We start from the raw sequence: 20,313 nt of genomic DNA on the forward strand, positions 1-20,313 counted from the left end.
ATGTTCGGGCTTGATAATAGCTAGGTAGATATAAGCACTGGGGTTGAGACTAACAACTTGGGTATCTCATTTGTCCCTATATCAATGCGTTATAAACGTATTGAAGTTGACCATGAGCAATATTCATCTATTTAGGTACTTCTCATGCCGAGACGGGAGTTTACGTACAGCACAGATTCTACCTCCAGTTATACAACCACAGCCAACTACCCATAGCTAATCCCCCCCTAAACGCTAAACCCAGCCACCAGTCCACTCCAAAAACGTACCTACAGACACTTAACCCTCTTCCCGGCCTCAACTTTTCTCAAACCCCCTATCTTCCTAGGTACATACCTACCTAACATATCTCCCACCCGCACTAGTAAACAAACCAAGCCTGCGTAAGCGGCAGCTCGCTCGCCGGCTCCGCCGTACACAGCACACCATCCGCCTCCACCGCATACCGCTCGGGGTCGACGTGCATCTTGGGCATGGCGTCGTTGAACCGCATGTCCTTCTTGCTGACGGAGCGGCATCCGCGAACAGGCTCGACGCGTTTGCGTAGTCCGTACTCAGAGGTAACAGTGTCCAGGCTAGCCGCAGATACGAATAATACGCTAGACCGCGGCACCAGCGGCGCGAACATGGGCCGCGCGATTATCGGCTGGACCGTTGGGATCGAGGCGTTGGGGTCGCCCTGAGGGGAGGGTGTTAGAATTACGCATGGTGATAGATATGTGGGTGTAGATGACGAAGAGTAAAGAGAAACAGAAAAAAAAAAGGGGAGGAGAGGGGACAAACCATCTGCGAGTAAGCAATCAACCCGCTCTTAACCACCGTTGTCGGTTTCGCGCCAAACCACGCCGGGTCCCAGAGCACTAGATCAGCTAACTTCCCTACCTCGACGCTACCAACTAGATGGCCCATACCCTGCGCGACAGCCGGGTTGATAGTATACTTGCTAACATAACGCTTGACGCGGAAGTTATCCGCCTCCGTGCCCTCGTCCTCGGGTAGCCGGCCGCGCTGGACCTTGTTTTTGTGTGCCGTGTTCCATGTTCGAAGGATGACTTCGCCGCAACGTCCCATTGCCTGGGAATCCGAACTCATCATGGAGATGGCGCCCAGGTCGTGTAGTACGTCCTCGGCTGCTATTGTCTCGGCGCGGATACGGGATTCTGCGAATGCTACGTCCTCTGGGATGTTCCGCGACAAGTGGTGGCATACCATGAGCATGTCGAGATGCTCGTCTAGAGTGTTCCGCGTGTACGGTCTCGTCGGGTTTGTTGATGACGGTAGAACGTTCTCATTCTCCACGACTCTAATAATATCAGGTGCGTGCCCGCCTCCTGCACCCTCCGTATGGTAGGTATGAATTGTTCGCCCTTTGAAAGCCGCAATTGTCGACTCCACGTACCCAGACTCATTGAGAGTGTCCGTGTGGATTAGACACTGCACATCTAACTCATCACATACGCTTAAGCAAGAATCGATAGCTGCTGGTGTCGTACCCCAATCCTCGTGCAACTTCAGACCACAGGCGCCGGCTAGAATTTGCTCACGCAGAGCCCCCGGATCACTATCGTTACCCTTTCCCGTAATTCCGATATTAACAGGTAACTGGTCGCATGCCTGTAGCATTTGCCGCATATAGTTTGCCCCTGGTGTACAGGTAGTAGCGTTGGTTCCAGCGCTTGAAAGAATGCTGTTAGTCGCTTATAACTCACCAGCTCATCCCACCCCAGATGACTGCAGTACTTAAGTAGAAACGGGATCTCTTACCTGGGACCAGTACCGCCCCCGAGCATAGTCGTAATGCCCGAAGCAACGGACTCATAAGCCTGCTGAGGACATATGAAATGAATATGTGTATCCAGACCACCCGCCGTTATAATCTTACCCTCTCCCGCAATGACATCTGTACAGCTACCCACGATCATCCCCTCCGTTACGCCATCCATAACATCCGGATTACCAGCCTTACCAATCCCCACGATAAACCCATCTTTTACCCCTATATCCGCTTTATAAATACCCGTATAATCAATAATCAGAGCGTTCGTCACCACCATATCTAAGCTATCCTTGTCCGAACACCCCGTCATTTGCCCCATACCTTCTCGTAGCGTCTTGCCGCCTCCGAACTTACACTCATCGCCGTACGTCGTCAAATCTCTCTCTACTTTGACCCAAAGATCCGTCGCTCCCAGGCGCACCAAATCTCCCGTCGTGGGGCCGAACATAGTCCTATACTTCTCGCGGTCCAACGAGAACGCATCTACTAACTCCAAGCCGCCCGTAGGCTCCGGCACATGCGCGAACCCGGCTTTTTGCAACGCAGCCACGATAGCGTTTACCCGCCAGAGCTCCACTCGCCCTGAAGCAAGGCCGTTGCCCCCGCGTATAACCCGATTTCCGCCGATCTCGACCAGGTTCACGGTCCTGGTGTCTCCCGGCTCGAAGCGCACGGACGTGCCGGCCGGGATGTCGAGCCGGAACCCGTACGCGGCGGCGCGGTCGAATTCGAGCTGCGGGTTCACCTCGATGAAGTGGTAGTGGCTGCCTACCTGAATCGGCCTGTCGCCTTTGCTCGTGATTCGGAGCTTGATGCGTTTCCGGCCTTCGTTAAGCGTGATGCGCCCCTTAACCCCCACCACCGCACCGGGCTGCTTGGTGGGCTCATATGCGCTTGGCTCGGCGGCCGGGAATAGGTCTTGATTAGGGATTGGGAGGAAGCTACCGTATAGGGCTTTTGCCAGGTCACCATCGTCGGTAGCGATGGGGTTGTGCACAGTTACGAGATATGTGCCTGAGGGGAATGTGCCCTCGACTTGGATCTCGTGGAGAGTGCTGACGACGGAGGGAAGTACGTGCCTCCGGCCTAACATGGTAGATCCGATCGCCATGAGGTCGGCAACGCTGTGCTGGCCATCACGGATGAGCTCTTGGAGATTATTCGCGATGAGAGCCTAAGATCGAGTTAAATCAGCTCATTAGCTATTCGATTACTCTATCAAAGAGCTGCGCTCCCTATAAGATTCGAGAAGCTTACAGTAGCTTCGGTATGATTCAACTTGACACCTCTAGCAAGTCTTTTCTGAGCTAAGAAGCCCAGTTGCGAGATGACGAGCTTATCAAGCTGGAATATCGAATATAGAATATAGTGTTAGTCCAGAGCTATCTCATTTGCTTTACTACCTTACTAGATAGATATGTAACTAATACGGACCTCTTTCGGCACCAGATGCATGTTTGTAGTGATAGAGCCTGCTTCAGGTCACTATGCGATCCTAACTCTCGTAGAGTTAGATGAATAAAGAGAAACCCATAAAAATGGTTGCAAAACGGCTCGATGTTGATTTTATTCAGCTTGTCTGCTTGTATGTAATACGACTGACTATTCATCAATTGATAGCTTTGAGTTATAGCTTCTTATCTATGTGGGGGTCTTCGAGCTTTCATGCCACTTGCATACGTAAATATCTTAGCTTAGCATTAGCGTCTTTCATACCCCGCAACTCTATGCCTACCGACTCTAGCCCCTACATATGTGGTAAGGTATAAAACCTGTACCTCGTAAGATTTATAGTCGGTTAACTTGCAAGACCTAAGAACACGAAGCAAGCTATGCTACCTTAGGTAGCAAACGGGAGTGATATAAAAAACCAGGAGGGTATTGATTCAAAACTAAGTCTTGCACCTAGTTATGCAATTTTCATCTACCAAACTTCCAATCCAGGCTAGTAACCTATCGTATCGATAGAAATTGATCAGGTAGAAATTCCATGACACATAAACATCGCATTTCTCCAGGATCGATCCTCGCAAACTCCTTGCTTGCCCCTAAACGCCAACATGGTATCATAAGGTACAAGTAAACCCACCGAGCGCCTCGAAGAAAACTATAAAGTAAGAATAGAGAATGCCTAATTATTCATCCTCGACCTCTTCGTCCCAAGCCTGCCGCTCCTTCTTCATGAAATCAGCCATCATCTCCGGTTTGAAGATCGTACTGTCGGGATTCGACGAGCGGGGAACCTTGCCAAGAGCAGGGTCGCTAAACACCGGGCCAACAGCGTCGATCCATCGTTTTCGGCGTTCCATTAGAGTCTTGGTCACGTCGCCGATACCTGGTCGAGCCATACCCGTCCCGGAGCCTCCAGCCGGATGACTACCGCCGCCAGCACCACCCGGTCGCTTCGCTTTCTTACTCTTACCCATCGTGCGCGTCCGCTTAAGATACGCTCCCTGGACTTGCGTGTCGAGATCCTCAAGGATGGTGGTGTATTCCTGATGGGCCATCCTTTCTTTAACTAATTCGGTCAATCGGCTCTTGCGCGCGCCGTTGATAAGCATCTGTTCGCGTAAACGATCTTGCAAGAGGCGCAGGCGGGCGGCGACTTCATCATCATAGTGTCCATCATAATCGCCGTCGAAACCTTCCAGCGGAAGGAAACCGATATTACGAAGTTCTAGCTTGATGCGTTCGTCCACTTGCGAGTAATCTAACTTGGGGTGCGTGGCTTTCTTCCAGGCTTCGGTTGACGATTCGGTCATAAAGGTGGCTGGTGGTACGCTTTTACTCTCTTCACCTGCTATACCCAAATTAGAATCACCATTAGCCTCTTCCTTCATCTCGGCGTCTCCATTAACTCCGTTCGTCATCGGCTTATCTTCGGTCGGCTGCACGCGAGCTTCGGGACGCATAGCTTGTAGCAGTCGTGCTAAGACGGGACCGACCGATAACTTGTCGCTCTCTGCGACATCGTCGTCCATATTGTCGATAGTGCCACGTGCTTGATTGGGGGCGAGCTTATCCCTTCCTGGTGTACCCGAATCAATTGCCATAGCGCCGTCCTCTTCCGCCCATATCTCACTATAATGTCTTTTTCCTCGTTTAGGCATGACGAAAGGTGTAATTCGGTCGCCGCGCTCTCGTAGGAAAGCCAGGTCTTCCTCGATATACGGACGGAAGTACGGCTCGACGTAGGTCGAGAAGGTGCTAAAGCTGATCTGGTTCGACGGTTTGGCGCTGCTGAAATCTTTATCGGGCGGATCGCCCGCAATCATGTCGGCAAGGTCGGACTTGGGAAAGACAGCAACAGAATATAACTCTTTCAACTCGTCGATAGTCATTCCAGGTGTCGCTGGACGAATCTCATAAACCGTGGGGTCTGGGAAGGTCGATGGATCTTCGCCAAAGGTTTGAAATTGAGGAGCCTCTCGGCGGGGTGGAGCGCCTTCGTCCTCAGAGTCGGAATCATCTTCGACTTTGTTGTCAAGCTTCGCTTTCTCGTCCACTTCCATCGCGCCGGGTGTTGCGGGTGCGACGGGTGAAAGCGAAGAACTAGCCGAATCGTTGTCTCGTGAGTGTTTTCTCGATTTGCTAGAGCCGCGTAGGGGAGATGAACGTTCTTAGTTGAAATTATTAGCGTGGGCTAGTAATCTTGGGGCTGAAAGGTGATAGTCCAAATTGAAATTAAGGACAGAATTGCTAAACGTGTTTCTTGAAGAGTGGGGGGACATGAATCAACGTTAAGAAAAAAATTGTTGTAGTCGCGCGACGTGGACAAAAAAAAAAAAAAAAAGAATATATGTGCAATACGAGGGTTTGTGAATTACACCACGAGTATTGCTTCCCAACTGTAGTAGTTTTACGAGCCAGGCAATAATGTAGATGTCATGTAGATATCATGTAGATGGTCTGTAGATGCCACTCACCAGTATGCGCATCTCCAGGGGCAAGACTGTCATTGCCCTTTCTCTTCTTCTTGTTTGCTCTTCTTTCCGAATCATCATCACCTTCTCTACGCGCATCATCTCTTCTACCAGTAGAAGCCATCTCGTCATAATGTGTCTTTCTCTGAGCAGCGACAAGTCGCATTCCTTTGTCGCACCATGTTCCTCGGCGTTCAACTATTTCGTTGAGCTTTCCCAGCCGCGTAATTAGGCCATCGAGACTTTTGGAATCGGGGATGACGGCATTCGAGGTGGTGGTATCAATTAGGTCATCGTAGGTTATAGTACGGACTGATTCTAATCTAAGGTCTAAGAATTCGGTTTCTATAATATCAACAGGTGGGATGCTCGCGTTGGACGGCAGGCTGGACATAGGCGTCGTATTTCGACTACGCTTTCCGATGGCACCAGCATTCTTCTTGCCGGTACCCTTTTGGCTAGGGTTTGGAGGCATATTTATGGGGGAGTATAACGGCGGAAGAATAGAGAGTAGTGAGAATGTGAAGTAATTAATGTGAAGTTGGACGTCGTTGGACAGTCGTTAGACATTGGTTGGATGGTTGATGGTTGGATGCTCCATCGGTTGATGCTTACTTGATCAATTACCAAGGCGCTGGTCTTGGCCGAAACTAAAGCTTTGATACGTTATACACGTGCATTTGTGGGGTTATCCAAGATTAGACACCACCTAACGGATCCGTACCGTTTGCGGCTGAACGAAATCCCATATCCCATAAAGTTAAATGACGTAATCAGGGGGAACTCAGGTACATATGTACCTTGGGTATATTATGTAGGTAGCTGCTGCTGCCTTACGGATATATCATTAGGTTAGTCATCTCCAATCACATTTCTTACTTTGCTAAGCTGAAAACGAAATCCCTTGATACGTTACCATAATATCACACCAATTCGCTTGTTACATTGTGACCCCTGGACCCTTGGTATTTCCGAGATAGTGTCCGTGACGGCGTATTTAATCGTGGTATTAGAGCTGCACCAATAAATATCGTCAAATATTTTAATTTTTAGACCGACGAGCAGGTTGGTGGGCATTGTTCTTTACTTGTATTTAACCTATACTATCTTAGAAATCATCACAAGTCTGAAACAGCCAGCCTTATACTATAGGAACTAGCTAGTATTCACTCTAATACAAGTTACTTGAGACGATTTGCCGGGCTGGACGGCTTACTCGAATGTTTGGGTAGTTTAAGCGATCGCCATGCATACGCCTACTGATAAGAAACGTGGCCTTAGTAACATATCTCGTCCCCTGAAAAAGACTCGTAATCATCTACAACAAAGCAACATCTAGAAAACTCCATTAAGCATTATATCTCACTGCCGTGCCTTGTCTAAGAAGTCCTAAAAATGAAGTCTGGGAATCATTATACAAATTGTGCAAAATTTGCCTTAAAGAAAATCCGCTAGGATTTTCGTATTTACATTGTCAACTATAGGCTGGGCAAACCATGAGTTAGTTACCATAAAGTCTCCTTATGATATCGATCCTCTTCCGTAAATCGGATAGAAATTCTGCATCATCTATAGGATGCCTCCTACCATATCTTATTTTCAGGTCCTCTTCGGTATTTTCCCGGCTTATTAAATAGGCGTCTCCGTAATCGTGGGAAGCAAGTAATCCCTCAAACTAGAAGCTTCGGTCCTCTACTCGGAAATAGTTTCTAAGTCCAGAAACTATAGCCTTCGGAAAGTCCTGGCTTATCTTAACCCTGGTTCTTTTCTTTTGTTCGAGCCTACCTCGTACGAATTTCTTTAAGATAACAGGTTTCTATTAGTTATGTCGAACGGTGAGTAAACTAGGTAGCAGCCGTGTACAACATTTTGTCCGCCAGGCTCGAAAACAGACGGAAGGAAAAAGAAAGTTCTCACAAATCTAACGGTAATGTAACGATGGGAGGTATAATTAGATTTCTTATCAATCAAGCCTTACTAATTTCAGGGGTTGCCGCGTAGCTGGTCCCAGTCTTTCAGCCCACCATGAGATGCTTAGGGGTAGTTTAAGATTCAACGAGAAGCATTTAACAATACCTCTTGTATGATACGTGACTCTAGGACTCTCCGGGGTAATTTGACTGGCATCTGCAGGGGCATCTCACCGTATTATGTACGTCACGTCCTCGCTGTACCGTTTCAAGAAAAATTTGCCCCTGGTTGATGACGTCTTATTTCTAACGCAATAGTTTCCCCAATGTGCAATTTCCAAACTCATGCAGCACAGGTCTTAGCCCAAACACCAAGAGCGGTCAAGCTAGGTATAAGCATAACCTTACTTATGTTCACCACGATGAATGAATTCCCATATCAGGCAAGTGGATCACTTTGGCGGCCCCACCGTGCTCCGCGAATCTACCGGCCCGTACGGATATTACGGAGACTATATTGGTCATCATAAGGGATACATTATTTGAGTTGGTGTGCACGAATCTTGTTCCTTAAATTGGTAATATCTTTTACATATCGAACGTCGGGGCCGAATTCCGAGCTGAATGAGGTTGGGGTTATATCGGATACCTAGTCTGAAAGGACTTATGACATATCAGTAACGTTTACCTCCTTCCATGCTAGTGCCGTTACATTATCGGTATACGTGTTCCATGCTCTCGTGCTTACTCTCCAACTTTAGTGGTAAAGAGCCGCGCTAGTTACCATTCCCGGTACCGGTAACCTTTAAATGGCGGCTCTGTTTGGACAGGCTGGTGCTTAGGACACAAAATACTTGCCACCGATCCCCGGAAAACTTTTCCTGTGAAACTACACCAATACCCCTTTACACACTTCTTGTAGCCTACCATAACGCTCAAGCCCTAGTAACAGCCCGGTCGTTCTAATGTTGTGAAGAAACAGGAGAGCCGGGAACAAGCATAAGTAAGGCCGAAGTGCTTTATAGAGCTATGGCAGAAGAGATTGCTTTCTGGCTGTGATACGATCGTGTTTGTTCATTGGATACTTAAATGTTTTCTGATTGCCACGTCTAGCAGGCTATGAGGTCGCACATGCAGGAGTTTTAAATCGGCCATATGCGTTGAAACCTATCATATCTACCGCTACGGGCCGGGAAGGCCGTGCTTGCGCCACAGCGTTGTTTTCTATTATAGTGAGAGATATCGGGTCGGATTGCCTGCTACCCCTGAAATGAACCGCATCTTCCCAAGAGCAGGTAAAAGCGACGGCACCAAGTAACATGGGGTTGGAGAAGAGTAAGGCAACATCCAGCGAATTTACGACCATACATACTTCAGCATACTTCAGCTGAGATACATGCAATGAGCTTTCAGCCCTATACCGATCATACGTGCAAGAATTAGGATTCCCGTAGTTCTGATTAGACACTACTGAAATTACTCCATATTTTGTCTTTGGAAACCTAGGTCTTTAACATGAATACTTCTGAAGGAACATTGAGACTGAATCTTGAAAATGTTTGGAATAAGACTTTAGGTGTATTCTACCGACAAAATCCCCGATGCTTGTATTCATAATCTTGAATATAAAAATGGCTCCATACCTGTGCTCTGGTTATGAAAATATACTCCATGGAGCTTAATCCCTTATTCCGATACCGTTTATCCTTCTAGCTCACTATGTCGTCTGTAAACAGCCTAAGCGAGGATAATTCTCTAGCCAAGTAAGCAGTTGAAATAGTGGCGCCTCTATTAAATATAGCCTTGTAAACTTGATGGTCATAACTAATAGTGTTATAGCCACGCCGGGAGTCAACCTGCAGCTTCTGGTCAGAATCCCCAAGTTTCTCCGAACGAACCAATTCACCCACGCCTGGATGACTTTATCAAAGAGCCACTTGACTCTGGAAATAGGAACGTCATGCTTCCTGACAGAAATACCAACGTGGAATTGGCCGTTAAAGATTCCCAAGAGCGGATGGAGAAGGATATCGAAAACACAGCTAAACCGCTAGGGAAACCGGAAAGTCAGCAATAGTGCCCCCTTTAACACGTTAACTAGCATTGGCTAACTATAGAAAAAGCGATTGATACCCCTAAACCGGCTCAACAGGGAGATAGCTCAGACAAATAAAAACATATTGAAATAAGCTAAGAAACAATTTTCACTATGGTTTTGTTCTGAATTTCTCCACATTCGATACATCTCTTATACACGAACTACAGCAAACGATGGTACATATCGCAATATACTAGATATGTCCTATAGATTTCATACGTTATCAAACCCCGGGCTTTAGAATATTATATTATATCTTCAACAAATAGGAGTATACTTCCATGTACGATAGACCTCCATACTAGGCCAATCGAGACGGAAAAGGAGCGCGCAGGTATACTGCCTGGTGGTACAATCATAGATAGGTGGTACATAGTTCTATGTGTAACAGCCCAATTTAACTTCAATATAATACTTATACACCTTAACTATATTCATGTTATATATAGAACTTGGTGGTTCTAGTTTTAGCTAACCCTACGTTTTTATCACGACATCGGTACTGTAAAAACAGAAGTTTGGCTTCATTGCCATATGTGTAAATTATGTTCAGAACTACCTCATGTCTCCTCCTTACTATTTGTGGTACGGTTATAAGGATGTGAGTAGGAAATAGAAGCATAATTCAGCTATGGGAAAAACGACAAACATACCTGTACTGTCTGCCATAGCTATAAGCTGCTGGTCTAAGATGTTTTCTATCATATACTATTGCGCCACGTTAACAAACGAAAGAATCTTGCGCATATACTAAATATAATTAAGATCATAAGCTCTCCGACTCTTGATAGTTTGTTTGTGGCAATGTATCATTTACTCAAGACTTTAGGTATATCAGCTAACAGGTTGAAACTTTTAAAGGTACCTAGCCAGCCTATCCGCAGGCTGGGTACCTATAGAGACATTCAAGTCTGCAAACTGCCTGTAAGTTTATAAAGCAAATATCTAATAGTATCATAATTGATTATACTTGTCGTAATAGATGTGATTGCCGTAAGGAGTAAGTGTGCGGAGGGTATTTTCCGAACATATGCCGTTACAGCTATCATTCAGCCGTAATATGTTACAATCTCCACGCATATTCCGGGGATTGAGCTGAATAGTCCCGGTGGGCCGGCATATCTAATACAAGTGTAAAACACCAAGCCTAAATAGATGAGAAAATGCGGAGGCATTCCCCTTACACAGAGGCAGCCATCAATTAAAAGGAATTAGTTGGTAGGTACAAAATGGGAGGATCTTTCTCCTATTCTGTGCTGTTTTAGTCTTAGTAACGGTCTTGTGAAGTACTAGATATCCTATACACTACGAGATGTCATTCAAACTTCTGTACGTTGGCCTGGTAGGCTGTCTGCTAACCGGGGTATCTGTCGCTCAAAGCTCTGAGGAACATCCTCCCCTAACGACATGGAAATGCACCACATCAGGAGGCTGCGTTCAGCAGAATACCTCTGTCGTGCTAGACAAGGATTCTAAGTATGCCCAAGGTTCTGCCGGCTCAAGAACAGCAGCTGATTATGCTGCTATGGGAGTTTCTACCTCGGATGACGCTGTGACGCTGTATCACTACGTCAACTCGGGCAGCACGCTCAATCCCGCGTCCCCGCGCATCTACCTTCTGGACGCCGAGGGAGAATACGTCATGATGAACCTTCTCAACCAGGAGCTTTCCGTGGATGTCGACTACTCGGCCGTCCCCTGCGGAGAGAATGGAGCGTTCTATCTCTCGGAGATGAAGGCCGACGGCGGGGGGTCCTCGGGCGGCGCCGCAGCCGGCCAAGGCTACTGCGACGCCCAATGCCAGGGCTACTGCTGCAACGAGATGGATATCCTCGAGGCCAACGCGAAGGCTACGGCAATGACGCCGCACCCGTGCAGCGGGGACAACTGCGACAAAGCCGGCTGTGGGTACAATCCCTACGCGGCCGGCCAGCGTAACCTCTGGGCAACTGGAGGGTCTGTCGACACGAGCAAGCCGTTCACAGTTGTGACACAGTTCGTTGGTAGTGGCACGTTGACGCAAATAACCCGCACCTACATCCAGAATGGGAAGCAGGTCAATGGCGGTTCCATTGGCAGCTGCAACGACGGGGCTGGTGGGCTTTCTGGTATGGGCCAAGCTCTAGGACGAGGGAGTGAGTAACAACCGTATTCTTGAAGCGTACCTATATATGGCTGACTTATACCTCACAGTGGTATTGGCGATGAGTATCTGGAACGACGCGGCACAGCAGATGTCCTGGCTAGACGCTGGTAACAATGGACCTTGCAACATTCAAGAGAGTACTCCCTCCAACATTCAGGCTCAGCATCCCGACACCCATGTTACCTTTTCTAATATTCGGTGGGGTGACATCGGATCTACCACTAAGGGTTAGACTTGGGTATTGGTTGGCTATATTTTCCCCTTCGCTATGAGTGATACTATGTCATATATATTCGATATTGCATTAGTTGACGAGAGGAAGTCCTTTTTGATAGATCCTTGTTGACAAGATTCCCCTTAAATTTCCTATATAAAAGTGTACCTATCCCTCATTTAGAACTATCGGCCTCGGGGAGTTAGTTTCTTTCCGAGGAAAGGTAGAGAGAGTATAGCGTAGGTTAGACTTGTCACCGCGTCAAACGTAAAAGGCGTATTCGCGTTCGTACTCGAGAAAGGAAATGATTTAATTCTAACACTAACATCAAACGCCTTTAACAACAATTAAATTAAAACTTCTATGCGAGGTAGCATTGCTAAGCCGTATTAATGACTCACAAGTATATTTTTCTGGGATTATCTGTTTAATGAGCGACTCTTGTAAAAGTTGTTTCTTTTCAACTGTATTATGATGCGATTATAAGCGCACTAGACATGCTTTAAACGCACTAACATTCGTCAAACGGGGCCTCAACTCTGAAAATATCACGTGCATGCGCGGAAGACTCGGGTTGGTTCTATGTATTGACTACGCGTCGTAGACGCGTCTTGTATATTTAACGAGTAGTTGTCTTCTTATTTTATGATTATCTTCCTTTGTATCTAACTTTGCTATAGTATCTCTTGGGTTGTCTTATACTTTGTTTACCTGTATCATCGTCTATTATAGGGCTTAGTATATATAACCCATATTTTTTTTCTTCTTCTATGGCTTCTCCTAAGACTCAGTATCATCCTCTCCAATGGAGGAAGTCCCCGCATGGGACCTGGGAGCGGGAGATCGACGAATGCGAGGAGTTCTATAACTCATCCATCAGGGACGGAGAAGGTTGCTATCCGGTTACCAGCTGCGCATCTTTTATAATTAGGACCTCTGATACTGTAACAACTGAAGAAGACGAAGATCGTCGCATTGAAAACGCTTTTCGGAAAGCTTGGACAATTCTTCACCACGATCACCCGACCTTGCGATCTCGTGTCGAGCGTAGTGAGGACGGTATCCGATGGAAAAGAGTATATTCCACATTCGAGGACGAGGAAGAAGAGAAGCGATGGTTAGACTCGACGTTCAAAGCTATCGATGCTGAAGGGGCGCCATTGCAATGGTTCAATAACACATCTGCCCCGTTTAAGATTTCAACCTTGTTTCTCGTCAAGCCCAAAGAGAAGAACAATTATCACAGGCATCTTTTCTTACGGAGTCCCCATGATATTACAGATGGAGTTGGTGTTCTCCAGCTACTCAATAACCTATTCAAGCACGCCGCTCTCGCTTATGAAGAAGGGGCTCGGTATACTCTACCAGCGTGGGGCAATGAACATGAAAGACTTTCCCCATGCCTTCGGCTTGTTACAGAAACTCCAAGGTCGTTTACTGAATCCCAAATCAAGCGTTTCGAAGAGATTCAGACCCAAAATGGGATTATCTACACTCATCCCGGTCTCCTTAGCCTACCTTTAAGTTCTAACCCTACCACTTCACAGCATGGGAAGAGGCAACGCGTCGCACTATCGGTTTCCAAAGCTACTACGGAGAACATTCTTCGTAGCTGCAAAACCATCGCTCCTGGAGTGAGCGTTACTCATGTCTTCACGTCAGCTTTGGCATTAGCCCTCTCCGAATTGCAACCTCGCAAAGAACAATCGTACGCTGTTCGCTACGCCAATCAGAGTATGGTCAATCTACGCCCACATTGCCGCCATCCCTACAACACGCCTGAGCATGCAGCTGCTGCGTATCATACCGTCTCTGCGCAGGCGCTGGGCGTAGATTTAGTCGTTCCGGCTTCAACGGACACAGGGAGTGAGAGGAACGTAGATCAATTGTCTACAATTGCGATCAAAGTACGGGATTACTTCAACACCGTTCGCCCCGTCTCCCCTAGCGATGAAAACATCATATTTGCCCCAATGGTATTCAAAAGTCTTACGGCTCCGCCGGGTTTGGATCCTCATGCTGTATCGGAAACTCCTTTCTGCCCAGTGCCGCTTTCCTCGATCGGCAATATTGCTTCGATTGTGTCACCAAAACATGGCCCCTTCGAGCTGTCAAGTGTCTGGGCAGCTAGCGAACCAATCGGCGCTGGTGTAGCTGTGTTTCTGGCGACTTGGGACGGAAACATTGAGCTTTCTGGAGTGTTTGATACACGATATCACAATGCCGACTACGTTGAGAAGTTCTTGGGATACATTCTGAACTGTGCCCTCGAAGGTCTAGGCATCAATTGGAATTTATGATAATCTTGATTAGATCATGCCTATTATAAATCCCTATGAATAGAAAGAGTATATCCTACAAATTGTCCAAGTTCAAAACGCAACTCTTCCATTCTATAAGAGGTACCTATCAACTATTGGATTCTTATTCCACCTTTGAGATCTTGAACCCTCCTGGAACTCTGGTTTGGAAAACCCCCGTGGGGTCGTACTTCGCCGCGGCCTCTTTCATCTTCTTGATATTTTCCTCTCCGTAGGTGCTGAAAGGGTTCTGCGACCCGTCGCAATAGTTTAGGTATAAGAACCCGATATCACCGTTAAGTGACTTAGCGTACGATTCTATCTCGGCAATGGCTGCCTTTAGAGTAGGAAATCCGACCCGAGATGATATTTCGGGGGTTTCAACCTCGACAGCTGCTACCAAAAGGACGCAGTCATCCTGTAAACGCTCAATCCCAAACATATTACCGCCCCGGGCCACGGAGTGGCGTGCAAATGACGTTGGCAGCGGTTGCAATACCATCGAGATGTAAAAGTTCCCATCGGGAATCTGCTTCTTCAGTTCCTCAGCCAAACTTTCGAATACTTCGGTCGCCTTCTTGATGATCCTAGCGTCAAGTTTGAAGGTAAGTGTAAACCAAGTATCACTAATGACATATATTAGTCGATTAATCATAATATAAACAGAATAACAACATTGCTAATTCATAGCTTTTGACTTACTGCTTGCCTGAAGGTACCAGGAAGTCGACTAGCTTTTTGGCTACTGTAGTCGTTGTCATGTTCCCCTGACCACCTGGGATCGCCAAGAACTTTTGCAAGGATTTACTGTTCTCAACGCCATCGAGATTGGTCAATACCATAGTGATGAAATGATCTTTTGTCCGAGGTAGAATTGTCCACATCGCTAGGATATGATCATCTGGGTTCAACGCAAGATTCTTCGTGAAGTCAACGAACGCTTCAACGAGCCTATCGGTAGCCGATTTAGGAAAGGTAATATTCCCATCCCAGATATTGCTTGCATTAAATGTTGTCATATCAAATCGGGTGACTATGCCAAAATTATTGGAGCCGCCTTTCAATACTAAGAAGAGATCTGGATTTGTTTCCTTATTGGCCTCGACAACACTACCGTCAGCCAAGACGACTTCATAATTAATGACCTGATCTAAAATGGCACTGTTAGCGAATTCTGCTCCGGTTCCAATTACCAAATAATCTATAGAAATAGAATGGTAGGAAGACACATACCGCACGCGAACCCATAGCGACAGGTATAAAAAGTCTTGCCGCCACCAGTTAGAAGACCTCCAACGCCAACCAGGCCTTCTCTACCACCAGCAACCATGGCTCTATCTACAATTTTCTTATCAGTTTTGAATTTTTCAACACGAGAAGATTCTTAAGATGTCTTACGCTTTTCGAGCTCCGTATACACGTCTGCCCACCTGCTGCCTGGTTGAATAGATGCGATCTTAGTCTCTGGGTTATAAGTCGTCGTTGTCATAAGACCGAGATCGATAGTAATACCGGCTTCAATATTATTAGAGCCAGCCCACGCCATATGGCCTCCACTATCCCACAAACTTGTGTCAGTATTACGGTACTTTAGGTCTTTCTGATCAATGCACCTCCTCTGCAGGGCTTTTTCTAACCTTCGAATCGCGAAATTACAGCCAGTAGTGTTAACCAGGGTCTGCAGGGCCTTGGAAACTTCTTTCGTATTTCGAGGCTGAATGATAGCCCACGGCTTTAGTTGTGCGGTAAGAGACCAGTACGAGGCAATCCGTTCTTCGTAAGACTTTTGCTCGGGCTTATACAAGATACCCCCTAACCCGGCCTTCTCCAGGTTGGCGATCGCGGATCGTGAAATGTCAGGCATTTTTTAGATTATTGATTAGATATTTACAACTATCTATTGCTCATGAAGTTGTTTAGGGTAGGGATTTGTAGGCGAATATCGTTCAGGAAAGGGGTCAATTCTCCAGTAAAGCGAACAGGTCGTGTAAGAGAACAAGGGTCCTAGGAAGTGATTAACAAGGAATTGTTCGAGGACCCATCAACATATATACAGAAACAATTATAACACGGTAAGAGCCCACAGAATCTGAGAATATGACCCTCATTCTAGTCTAGCCAAGAATACTAAAGCATCACCATGCAACGCCTTAGTCTTACTTGAGCTTTATCGTACCAGCAGCCAATTACATAGCAGTTCGCACGTGTATACGATACAACCAATTGAATAGCGATGATGTAAGAGGTAGTGGAAATAACTCAACATGATTCTATATCGTCCAATCGAAGCAACGGCATCAATGTGATCACCTACCTTAAAGTTCAGCTCACCCCCTAAATAAGGCGACTGGAAGCCTGCTGATGATATTCGTAGCGCAACATCTCTAATAGATCACTTACGAATATCTAGAAGGTAGAAATAAAGCGTGCTAATAATAGGATATGAGTACAAATACACCTGTTACCTATTTCAAGAACTTTTAAGGCATCCCAATATCAACACTATACGATGAAAATCCTTTCGATCCCAAATGACACCCGTATCAAGATAGTACACTTTGATAATTCATTTATACGTATTGCCTACGAAATATACTCACATGAATATTGCATAAACATATTCACCAAGTCTCCCTTCGTTTAAATACCTAGTGTACAAACACTCCAAGAGACCACTATTACAACTTCGTCCGACATAACGACTCAAGAAAGCTACTAACGACTTTACAAGATGCCTTTAAATGGTACTTTAAAGCCAAGCTCGCTTTATATAGCATTGGACTCACGTCCATTCAATGATGAATACGTAAGCAATCTAGACATAATATGGGCTGCCTTCATACCCCAGATTTCACTAAATAGGAGAATAGCATTGGGCCCTCGTAACAACGGATCATTCACGCCGCGCCACGCTACGACATGCCTCCAATTTGAGCGGGACATGGAAGCGCGAAGAAAAGGACTTTCGCCCGGATGAGCGAATGATGCTCATCGCTTTAGTCAAGGTCGCGAATATATCCGACCCGGAAAAAATGATCGAGGCAACACGTAGCGTGCCAGTTGACGGACTCCCTTCGCGTCGGACGGGAAGAGATTTCAACTGCCTGACTTGGCTTTTAGACGCAATTGTGGCCCTTGACGGCCAAGCTATAATTTCGCTTCCTTGTGATATCGGTATGGACCGCCCAAGACTTTATCTTATACGGGCAATCGAAGCTTATCATCAACAGATACGTTGGAGCAAATTGCCAGGAATTGCGCTGCTCGCTATGCAGAGGCCGCCGAGACAGGACGTGGCGCAACTGTTGTTGACGATCCCTTGCTTGACAAACCGCCTACCAGTGCCGACTAGGGGAGGCGTTAGGTGTAGGCTCAATTATCGGTTAACCACACATAACATGTCACGGATTAAGAGTGAATAAATGTTCCAAGACGTTTGTGATATACCTTACAGGCGCTTGCATATATACCTCCGAGGACGAAATAGCTAGGCTTTTGGCAGCTTACTCTAATCGGAAACTTGTTAACACTATCCAGACAAACACGACGACGATGTTCATCTCAAAGACTACCTCTTATTATGAATCACTTCAATCTTATATTTCCTTGTGGTTTGCCAACCTTGAACTGTCACGCCTGATTAAGGACTAGAAGTATCGTACACGATGACTTAACCTGTATCACCAGCTACCTAATGACTACCGAAGTTGCTCACGTCGTGATACCTCAGCCTTAACTGAATACTATATAAACGGCCTCTGTTCTTCCATAGAATTTCCCCATCAGCTCAACCTCATATAAAACCACACGCCCAGAAATAATCTCTAAATTCATAGAATATTTATACGTCAGCGCGAACGGCAACTTCCGCTTTTACCAGTACTTTCATTCAGGGGTAAAAACACCATGTCTTACGCTGGTTCCGACACCTCTAGGGAGGACCCTGTGAGTGATGACTCTGCTGACAACAGCAGCAGCGAAAGCGACGAAACTGATTCGTCTTCCCAGGAGAAACCAGAGGCGGATTCCGACGTGCCCATGGACGACGCCAATGACGCCGATAATGAACAATCATCTTCCGATAACGACGACTCTCATAGCGTATACGACTCTCCCGAAGAGGATACAGAGGGGGAAATCGTCCAGTGTGAGGAATGCCACTGCTGGCTGCGTGAAGGCCAGAGTCATGTCTGTGAGCCGGAAGAGAAGGATAGGTACGCTTGAACTTACCTATTTCTGCCCTGGTTTTCTTTTCCTTTTTGCGATAAAGTTGAGATGAGGTGCTTACAACTCATTGCGGAGGGTCACTTGATTTGTATTCACTTGATTTGTATTTGACGCTGGTGATTAAAAGCGCCTATTGGCCTGCATAAGGCCAAGTCGATGAATGAAATCATTTGCCCTAAGTTTACGAAGGGTTATTGTGTCGCATTTTTTTTTTCGCTGGGGACCCACATCACCTTCCTATTTAGCCCAAATAGGAAAATAAGACTACTAGAAATAGAAGTGCCCTGGTTATTTTTACATGTGTTAATTGGGTGCCTCGTTTAATAAAATGGATTTTGGCCGAGATTTAATTAGATACCTCGTTTAATAAGGTGGGTTTTTAGCTAAGATTTAATTGGGTGCATCTTGTAATAAAATGGGTTTTCGTCGAGATTTCGATAAAAGCTGCTTATGTAATAGGATTGGATTAGTTACTGCCACACAACCTGCCACAGCCACGTAATAAGCCATAGCTACGGCCACAGCTACGGCCATATAATCTGCCACAGCTACGTAATTAGCTATAAGGCTTTTAACCTGGCGTTATTGCAGCTTTCGGCCGCAATAACGCTAATAAAGGATTAACGAAACAGTTGCGCGCCGCGCTTTTGCCTGCGTAGTAATGCGTAAAAGAAAGGGAGGGATACGAGGTTGAGGATTTGAATCGTAGACCTAATCTTGGGATGGTGTGGCTAGGGGAGGTTGTGTGTGGTTAAGGGGGGTTATGTGTGGCTAGGGGGGGTTGTGTGTGGCTAGGGGGGGTTGTGTGTGGCTAGGGGGGGTTGTTGTCTGGCTTATATGGCCGCCCGCCGAGCCGCGGGGGGTCACGGGTGCAAGGCACATGCAAAACACGTGCCGAGCGCCCGTAACCCCCAGCACGGCAAGGCAAGGCGGCTATATTAAGGATTTAACCAATCAAATCAATCGGTTGGCCTGGCAACCTGGCTTTATTCGTAAACTTAAGGCTATTGTGCAAGCCAATGGGGTTGCCTCTTGTATTAAACGAAGTTGCAGCTCGTGAGCGAGCTTTAAATCATTATGTAATCGATGACTTTTGCTGGAATATGTGGGGCTAGTAAATCAAGTGGTTGGTAATACGCTTTACACCCATGGCTTATATATAATAAATATGCTTATTTAATCCTTTTAATAAATAATAAAATAATATAAAATATATATATTTTATAACTTACATTTAATTTTAATAAATTATAAGCTTGGAATTTATAATTTAAATTATATAAACAATTATTTTATTATTTAATAATTTATTTATTTTATTTATTTAAAATATATTTATTTTAAATTATTACGATTTTTATTACGTAATTAAATAAAAAGCGGTTTTATTTTTTTAAAAATCCTTTTTTTTTAATATTTAAAAAAATGGATTATTAAAAATAATAACGTTAAAATTATAATAACGAAAAATTTTTAATTTTTTTATATAATTTTTTTATTATTAACTTTAATAAAATTATATATATAAGATTATTTTTAAATTAAAACGTTTAATTAATTAATAATAATATTAAAATTTATTTTATTTTAATAAATATATATTATAATTATATTAAAGTTTTTAATAATATTAAAATTAATAATATAAAATTATAAAATATAAAATAAAATTAATATTATTTTAATAATAAATTTTAATTATTATTTATTAATAAAAT

At 45.4% G+C, this 20,313-nt stretch overlaps 8 protein-coding genes across 8 annotated transcripts; 4 read left to right on the top strand and 4 right to left on the bottom strand.

The window, feature by feature from the left end:
* Nucleotides 1–24: 24 nt before the first annotated feature.
* On the bottom strand, nt 25–3,388 carry F5Y00DRAFT_242412 (urease). The gene is made up of 5 exons (XM_048008508.1): nt 3,212–3,388; nt 3,035–3,121; nt 1,765–2,951; nt 784–1,675; nt 25–679 (listed from the first exon to the last, which is right to left on the bottom strand). Exons 1-5 carry the CDS (start codon nt 3,230–3,232, stop codon nt 362–364), a joined length of 2,505 nt encoding a protein of 834 aa, XP_047863072.1. The 5' UTR covers nt 3,233–3,388; the 3' UTR covers nt 25–361.
* A 524-nt stretch (nt 3,389–3,912) lies between these two features.
* F5Y00DRAFT_254243 (histone acetyltransferases subunit 3-domain-containing protein) lies at nt 3,913–6,175 on the bottom strand (the record flags this gene model as incomplete). Its single annotated transcript, XM_048010144.1, has 2 exons — nt 3,913–5,396; nt 5,704–6,175. The coding sequence occupies 2 exons, from the start codon at nt 6,173–6,175 to the stop codon at nt 3,913–3,915; spliced, it is 1,956 nt and encodes a 651-aa protein (XP_047863073.1).
* A 2,242-nt stretch (nt 6,176–8,417) lies between these two features.
* On the bottom strand, nt 8,418–9,093 carry F5Y00DRAFT_242417 (uncharacterized protein). Its single transcript, XM_048008509.1, has one exon. The coding sequence runs from the start codon at nt 8,974–8,976 to the stop codon at nt 8,728–8,730; it is 249 nt and encodes an 82-aa protein (XP_047863074.1). The 5' UTR covers nt 8,977–9,093; the 3' UTR covers nt 8,418–8,727.
* A 236-nt stretch (nt 9,094–9,329) lies between these two features.
* On the top strand, nt 9,330–12,086 carry F5Y00DRAFT_254244 (glycoside hydrolase family 7 protein; the record flags this gene model as incomplete). The annotated part of the gene is made up of 4 exons (XM_048010145.1): nt 9,330–9,373; nt 9,450–9,676; nt 11,055–11,843; nt 11,902–12,086. 4 exons carry the CDS (start codon nt 9,330–9,332, stop codon nt 12,084–12,086), a joined length of 1,245 nt encoding a protein of 414 aa, XP_047863075.1.
* A 588-nt stretch (nt 12,087–12,674) lies between these two features.
* On the top strand, nt 12,675–14,961 carry F5Y00DRAFT_242419 (uncharacterized protein). The gene has a single exon (XM_048008510.1). The coding sequence runs from the start codon at nt 12,839–12,841 to the stop codon at nt 14,366–14,368; it is 1,530 nt and encodes a 509-aa protein (XP_047863076.1). The 5' UTR covers nt 12,675–12,838; the 3' UTR covers nt 14,369–14,961.
* F5Y00DRAFT_271445 (FAD-binding domain-containing protein) lies at nt 14,468–16,232 on the bottom strand (the record flags this gene model as incomplete). Its single annotated transcript, XM_048012797.1, has 5 exons — nt 14,468–14,994; nt 15,071–15,518; nt 15,602–15,706; nt 15,767–15,936; nt 16,006–16,232. 5 exons carry the CDS (start codon nt 16,230–16,232, stop codon nt 14,493–14,495), a joined length of 1,452 nt encoding a protein of 483 aa, XP_047863077.1. The 3' UTR covers nt 14,468–14,492.
* Nucleotides 16,233–17,062: 830 nt separating this feature from the next.
* Nucleotides 17,063–17,940, top strand: F5Y00DRAFT_126497 (uncharacterized protein). Its single transcript, XM_048004131.1, has 3 exons — nt 17,063–17,174; nt 17,239–17,542; nt 17,599–17,940. Exons 1-3 carry the CDS (start codon nt 17,100–17,102, stop codon nt 17,718–17,720), a joined length of 501 nt encoding a protein of 166 aa, XP_047863078.1. The 5' UTR covers nt 17,063–17,099; the 3' UTR covers nt 17,721–17,940.
* Nucleotides 17,941–17,946: 6 nt separating this feature from the next.
* Nucleotides 17,947–18,753, top strand: F5Y00DRAFT_242422 (uncharacterized protein). The gene is made up of 2 exons (XM_048008511.1): nt 17,947–18,535; nt 18,599–18,753. Exons 1-2 carry the CDS (start codon nt 18,275–18,277, stop codon nt 18,704–18,706), a joined length of 369 nt encoding a protein of 122 aa, XP_047863079.1. The 5' UTR covers nt 17,947–18,274; the 3' UTR covers nt 18,707–18,753.
* The last annotated feature ends 1,560 nt before the right edge of the window (nt 18,754–20,313 follow it).

This window comes from Daldinia vernicosa (assembly GCF_022497035.1).
Source record: "Daldinia vernicosa strain CBS 139.73 unplaced genomic scaffold F5Y00scaffold_37, whole genome shotgun sequence".
NCBI lineage: Eukaryota > Fungi > Ascomycota > Sordariomycetes > Xylariales > Hypoxylaceae > Daldinia > Daldinia vernicosa.